Here is a 7,873-nt window from a genome sequence, read left to right as displayed (position 1 = left end):
CATCAGATTAGTTTGTAAAAATGCAAGTACCGTTCTCCATTGAGCCTTAGCGGTAAAAATGGGCCTGTAAGATTATCACCAAGAAGAGACGCAACACATTAAACGAAGAAGTGCGTTTGAAATGACTTGTAGCAGTCTTATGGAGATTTTCTTCTGCTCAAGCGTGAGTGTTTTGATAATTTACAATGTTATTTCTTGTAAAACTGGATTCATTAGTAATTAGAATATCACAGGAAATCGGGTTGATGTTTACATTTTCTAATTAACCATCGACAGAATTTCATCCGTTTATCAAAATCAGGTGGTAATAACTCTTGTACACTTGTATGGAATAGGTATAATTGTTGCTACCGTACGTTCACTACACACTTGATTGCGAAACACGGAAGCGATGTGACAACCTTCTGGTGCTTGAGGTGGTAGATAGTTGTACTGCATTCAGCATTGCTTCTTCAGCGTTGGCATTTCTCACAAAACGTTCACGACAACATCGAATCATTGTGATTTAAGAAGCATACCTGTTTCTCGAACTCGCCTCTCTAAAGCCACAAATGTTTTACGATCAGATATTCTTCGATCTGGATAATTTTCTCGGTATTCACGCACAACAGCCAACTTTCCAAATGAAAAAGGACATTTGTTGTATCACCCATTGTGAATGACTGACCGAACAATAACAACACACACTGCTCAAATGAATATTCATATGCTAGACACTAAACTTAAATTGTTGATCAGCTATTATTGCCAAGCTATGAAAAAATAAAAAATTAGTATGTTTTAGAAGGATGTCTCTTTCATATTTATTTTTATATTTTTTAGTATTTTTGTGTAAATTGTTCTGTTTAAAATCGTATCATTTTTTGATCTAGTTTTTGTGTTATGTTTCTAATTAATGTTGAACTTCTTTAAGTTGTGTTTAATTTTAATAGACGTTATTTACAATAATTTTCTAAGAATTAAATTCTCTAAAAAGTTAACTAGATATTTTTATTCGTTTATTGGTAAATTAATACAATTATTTTATCAAAAAAAATGTATTTTCCGACAAACCCTTTTCATGTTTTACCCCGTTTTTCTTAAAACCTAAGTTAGATAGAAGTCTGGGACTACTTTTATTCAACTTCTTAGATCTAAAACCATAGGAAAGCAATAAATTTATTTGTACCCTAACACGGTTTATTTTCACAGAAGGAGCAGAAGCAGGCGCTAAATTTTTCGCGAGCCGAAACTCGCTAACGAACCGTTTTCTGACCTATGTTTATATGAACGTTTTTCCTTATTTTTGGCTATAGAACCATCTCCCGAGAGATTTTCCCGCAATTTGGAATTATATATATATATATATATATATATATATATATATATATATATATATATATATATATATATACACGAATGTAAAAGGAAGTTTAGCATGGTCTTTGCGTTCCAAATTCCATAAAATAGAATATTAAAAAAATAAAAAATACAATAAACAAAAATCTAATTAAGACATATTCATGTGCAAAACTCATGAAAATATAAGAAATTAATAGCAATAAATTTAAATTCCTTGCACTTTAAAACCATAATAAAAGGATAATTAACTAGCAGCCCAGTCTAGTTCCCGTTTAGCCTGGACCCCCCACTGTGTTTATTATCGTCATGCTTGTGATAATAATACTAACAATTAAAACTTGTTCCATTTATAAAACTGTCACTGTATTGTAATTTCTTCACAACAACAGTATGGCCACTACAGAACTCAAAACTTTTTGAAATATGCGGGGTTTCAGAATAGTCAGCCCCCCTTATCTTAAAAATAGTAGTTAAGAATAGTTTTTCTTAAAAATCATAGTTATAGCTGGTTACCAGCAGCTACCCGTCCTTCGTACAGATAAAATCGTATTTTGCACGGTTCTTAGCATTACCCGACAAACAGATGGAGGAGTTGACCGTAGTTTTCACTTCTCTTCTTTTCTTGTTTTTAACTTTTTTGTGGACCAATTTGTAAACAACATAGTCTAAAGAATGGAGTTGTGTAGAGTATTTACAGCTTTTCTATCTGGAGTGTATGTATATATACAGATTTTTCCCACAGGAGACTTTCTGAGCAAGCCACATACATTTGCCCTTGTGAGAAGCATTGTCTGTCCAAGTGGAGACCAGCCACTCGAAGCTACTGTCCTTGTGGCTTATTTATTGTCATCGAAAAGGCAACTTTAAGCGGAAACTATAGGCTCTTGAAAGTGAAGAATAAGTCTGAAAGAATATTCGTCGTACACCGTCGAATCTTTGAATCTACTTTTAATCGAATATATATCGAAAAAGACAGACATATTTTGTAGAAAATATTTTATCAAATACCGTAAATGAATTCTGATTTTGATGTGACCAACAGTTTGGCTATAGTAAAGTGAATATCTCAAGGAACATAATCCGGTTGTTACCACAAACCATTAAAATGCCCACCATCTTGAAACTGTGTAAAATTTCGTAACGGCAATAGTCCTATGTTCTCTCCGGCTATAAAAACTATGTTCATATTAGATTTTAGCTCAACGGGTTGTGTATATTTTGCGTAAAAGAGTAACGGATTCATAAAATCACTAAGACTTTTATTTATATTATCAGTTGGAGAAGTGAGATTTAAGTAAGATCAGACTAACACGTTTAATTTATATTATTGAAAAATTAATTTTTAAATATATATTCAGTTATAGTACCAAAGTATTAATTTATTATCTATTACCAGATTCTAATACCAACAGAGTATTCAATGCTTCTTTAATGTCTACTAAACATATATCTTTATAGTTTTTATTTTTAAATACGTTTTTTATATATATACGTACACGTGCGCATATACACACACGCGCGCGCGCGTTCTGATGAAGCACAGATCTCTATAATAGAACATAATAATAAAAAAAATATTAACTGATAACGTTATAAAAAGGAACTATTTGTTTAATCATTATATTTATTTGAAGCACTGAGAGTGCTTTCATAATAGAGCAAAATTTATCATCTTGAAAAATACATATTAACTGAACAGATAGAAAAACTAAATCTGTAATACCGATAAACACCGTAACTCAGTTGAGGTGATAAAAACCGTGGACAAACCGGATATACATTTATCCATAGATATAGACAATACGCACATTTATCCACATATAAAACAATACGCATAAAATCAAAAACTCCGATTGGTAGCGTAGCGTCTCTGCCTTTCAACCTTGCAGATCCAGGGTTCGGATTTTAATGAAACTTAGCATTTTTCACATGCTACAAATTCATTAACATTAGTGGTTGTAATCGGACGGTTAGCCTGTAATTAATTATGAGATAATAAATAAATTATTATTAGTAAAGCTCATCCTCAGCAAGTAAATACCAAAATAGTGTTATTTATTTTTTGAGAGTGATATGAGTACGGATTAATATTTCAAGTTTATCGATGCGGTGAGTGATGAAATTTAATTTAGGTTTATTTTAATTTAATAGGGTTAAACGGTTATGTCTACTTAAATCTCAATAAAGAAAGCCGTTAGAACAAAGCATTTTTTTTAATACTTTTGTAAGAAAAATAAGAGATTAAAAATAAAAATGAATTCAGCAACTCAAAGTACGAGTACGTTAACACTCTGTTTACCTGTTTTCCGGTTGAGTTTTTTTTCACCCAATAATGAAGTTATCTAGATGATTTCCTCTTATAGTATAATGAAAACCTTTGCTAAAAGAATTAGATTGGTGTAACGGTTGTTGTTTTTTATGTAAGTTTTTATTTGTGTCTTATGTAATGTTTAGTTTTACATCGGATATCTTAAAAACTACTGGCGTTACAGTTATGGGACCTGTTTTAACCTATTTCCCAGCTCAAATTACAGAAGAAAGCACCAACTTTACTCCTTAATTTGGGTCCCAAAAATTACAGTAGGGCTTCTTTTTATTAGAAGTGCTGAAATCCGGGCGAAATATTTCGCTAGCCCTAACTCGAAAACAAAACGTTCCGATTAGTTTCCGAGCGTTTCCGTGTCACAAAATTTTTTTTGTGATAATTTTAGTAAATATATTCTAATTTCGCCAATTTAATTAATTCATAAGGAATTTTTGTCTGTTTCATTATTCTTGATTATATATCCTAAATCTTTAAGTTTTAGTTGCTTCTACATTTCCAAATTTGGTATAGATTATTTTCTTACTGAAATGTTTGGTATGATTTCAGTTTTGGTAAAATAAATTTGTAAATCACCCTGTTCAGCTATAATTCTGAAGGTCTTCAATTTGGGTAATTGCATCTTTTGTTCCCGTCAGTATAGCTAAATCAGCAATTGCTAAAAGTTTAATTGTTATCTCACCTTTTTTGTAAAGGTTCTCCCAAAATGTTTTCATAATTTTATCTAATACAGTACTGAAAAATATGAGTGGTCGATCATCTCCCTGTTTTAATCCCTTCTTGATCTGGAATGGGTTGCTGATTTCTCCCCAGAATTTGACTGTGGAGGTTATATCAATAAAAAAGATTGATTTTATAATAATGGTCAACTAAAAAAACTGATTGAATGATGAAATTACATTGTCTTATGTATCGGCCATATTTAGTATGAGGAATAAAGCTGCTTGTAACATAGATAAAAATAAACTGTAAAAATACGTTAAAAGAATAATAGTTAAAAAAATTAACAATCTACGTTTATAAAATAAAACGATAATTAAACACTGTAAACGTGGGTATCAAAGCTGAAATAAAAAAAAAAATAGCTAACAATTTCCACCTGGATTGTATTAATAGAAAAAAAGTGAAAAATGATTATTATTAGGAAAAGTTTATGTTTAAAATATAAATTACAATGTTCAAAAGGGATGGAATTAAAAAAAAAATCTTAAAAGTACACAGAGTAGAAGGTGATAGATGCTGGGTTAAAAAAAAAATCTCAGCCTTTTCGTTAAGGAATATTCTGTAAAAAGAAGATTTGATTTTTTGAGGGTTAGAAAATATGTCAGTAAGTAACTGTTTCGTTTGTTTCTCATAGTACTAGTTTTATTTCAGGTAATACGGATTATGTAAATTTTTTAATTAATTATAAAAAAAGAAGTAAAAAAGAGCTGTAGTGCATGTCCTTGTATCATGTGGACAGGATGTGGTAGATGTGTTCTCCACAACAGTAGTTTTATCTTTTAAAACTTCCTTTTTAAATTCCAAATACGCGGTAAATATGAAACTTCTTATTCAACGACATTATTTTGCCGGTACTCGATTTAATGACAGTAGTTGTAATAATATCGTGTTTAATGAAACAAAATACCGTTAAGCGAGTAAATCATGAATGTTTATGATGAGCGACAGTCAATTATTTGTTATTATAAAAGGTATTTTATACGATAAGCTATTTATGTTTTGTTTATACGTAAACTATACCGGTATAATGTGACTTGTGTTGGACATGATGAATCACGCCATCACACCACGTATCGTCCGATTGTCTTTTCGCGTATCACCGCTAGAGAGCTCTCTTCCACCACCTCGTTTAACAGAACGGTGTAACCCACCCCCCTCTCCATACCCTCTGATACTACACTTCCAATAGCGAGTGAGCGACTCGATTCCTTTTAACAGCGGCGGCGAACTGAACATTCGTCGTGTAGTGAGTGTGTGCATGTGTGTGCATGTATTAAGGAGTATAGTGATCAGGAGAGTGAGGAGGGGTAGCCCGTGAGGGGCAGTCCGAACGTTTGTCAGCAGTCGGTCGGTTTTACTCGGGCCTCGCTAGCCTCTTCTTCGGCTTCGACGAACCTGTATATCTCCGGCGCGTTCTTAAACCGTATCTCTTGCTATTTATTCGCGTGGCGCTGTACGAAACGTATGTTGTCGGTCCAGTCTCGTGTTCGGTTTCTATTACCGCTCTTCGCTACTCTTGTAGTTTGATTTTAACAGCCGTCGAAGCGACCGGCGTGCAGCTGTGGATATCGCTGATATTTTAGCCGGCCCACTATAATCTATTATCAGTCGGTACGTCGATTATAATTTTTTTTCTACATATACAAACACTGAAAAATCTTTAACCGTCGATAATATTAATTAATTAATTGTGACCCGGTACCGCTAATAATTTTAATATTTCTAAAATTTATTTTTATGAATTGATGGGAAAACAATTGTTTTTTTTTTTTAAATGATCGGAACTTAATTCTTGTTTATTTTTTATAATAAAATTTTTTATATTGGACCATTTTTAGATTTTTTAAATAATTCTAATAATAATACAATTAACATTATGTTGCCGTTAGAGGCGGCCGGTATGTATTTTAATAATATATTTTTAATATTACAAAAAAGTGTTTTATATTGTTGTATAATTGTCGGTTTGTTATTTTTAACGACTGCCGGACATCAGCATAACATAAAACCAAATAATAGTTCAAATTTTATATCTTATGAAATTTTAACCGATGGAGAAACGGAGAAACTTATCAGTTTTAATGGATTAACTGCTAAAGAAACATCTGTCAGACCTCAAGGAGATATTTTATCGTAAGTGTTCGTATTATTTTACTATTTATTTTAATTATAATAAAATCGCATGTGTTCGTAATATATTACATAAATTATTTCATAATGCGAATGTGTTTTTTAGGTCAATTTAACCTGATTATTTATTCGTTTGTTAATTAATTAATTAATTAGCATTTGTACATATTGTTTTCAAGTAATTTATATTTCAAGTTTTTAACCGTTTTTATTAACTAAGTTGGGCTCGTTTCAGATAATTTTTAAAAGTTTAATTTTACTTAAAAAATTTCAAATTTCTAAGCTCTTCAACATAAAAGAAACCTTTATATTATAACCCATTATGTTGACGAAAGTTTTGCAATGAAAATAGGTAAACATTGCCCAGTTTGTTGGATCCTTTGTTTTTTTTTGGCTTGAATTAATTTATCACAGAAGCTTGTACGGATGGAAATGGGGAAATGGAAATGGAATTTTGTAGCTTATAAAAAATGCTATGCCTGACCTGAATTCGAACTCAGGACCCCCGGATAAAAGGCCGTGACGGTACCCATTCCGCCACGGAGATCGGCGGATTTTTATATCGCATGATTTCTTTGCTTCAATTCTTGATGAGCTAGATACATTGTGTAATGGATTGTTTTTTTTTTTATAGTGAAAGGGGAACAAAAATAAAGTTTCTCTTAATTATGTAGATAATACTGTTAAGGTTTTTGGAAAATTTAAATTCACCTCATGTTAAATTAAAAGTATTACTCTTTTTATAATTTACAGATAGGAACCTTTTAATTTTATGTCTTTTGTTAAGACCTTAGTTTAGTGTAAACTAAATTGTTTCTGTATTCACCAGAACAATTTTTTTTACGTATAGTTAGTTTAATTGGCTTATAATATTAGGATTGATTATTTAATTTGTGTGTTTACCCCTTTACCCGATAAATTAGTAACGATATATAATTACTATATAATTAATAACGATATATCGATAATTACTAGATTAGTATTTATTTTTTTTAACTCGTTATCAATTTTTACTCTTCCATTAATGTGATCCCTTTATCTATTTTAATTTTTTAAATATTTAATTCAGTATTTTCTTTATTTTTTTTTTTAATATTATAAATTTGTAGATTTTATCACTTGTATCACTTGCAGAAATAATGCGATTTCAAAATATGTGATCAGATTTTAAAGTTATTTCTTATTACAAAGAATTGGATTACAGTTCTCTGCTAATCATGAATGGAAAAAATTATGAATTGTTAATTTTTCTTAGTAGCTTAATTAAGAGAATTTTGAAAGCCGGATTTGTCCGATAAGAATTAATTTGACACTTGTAGGAACTTTTTAAAAACAAACGTGCTACTAAGCCATGTT

At 30.9% G+C, this 7,873-nt stretch overlaps 1 protein-coding gene across 1 annotated transcript in view; it reads left to right on the top strand.

Annotated features, from left to right (window-relative positions):
* The first annotated feature begins 5,688 nt into the window (after nucleotides 1–5,688).
* LOC142323695 (uncharacterized) overlaps nucleotides 5,689–7,873 on the top strand; it is a 337,049-nt gene continuing 334,864 nt past the window's right edge. The window contains exon 1 of the mRNA XM_075363798.1: nucleotides 5,689–6,520. Within this exon, the coding sequence (XP_075219913.1) occupies nucleotides 6,264–6,520 (257 nt within the window). The 5' untranslated portion in view covers nucleotides 5,689–6,263. The remainder of the gene's footprint in view (nucleotides 6,521–7,873) is intronic.

The sequence above is a fragment of the Lycorma delicatula genome, chromosome 4, assembly GCF_047948215.1.
Source record: "Lycorma delicatula isolate Av1 chromosome 4, ASM4794821v1, whole genome shotgun sequence".
NCBI lineage: Eukaryota > Metazoa > Arthropoda > Insecta > Hemiptera > Fulgoridae > Lycorma > Lycorma delicatula.
The sequence above is the reverse complement of the archived record's forward strand: the minus strand, read 5'-3'. Positions and strand labels throughout refer to the sequence as shown.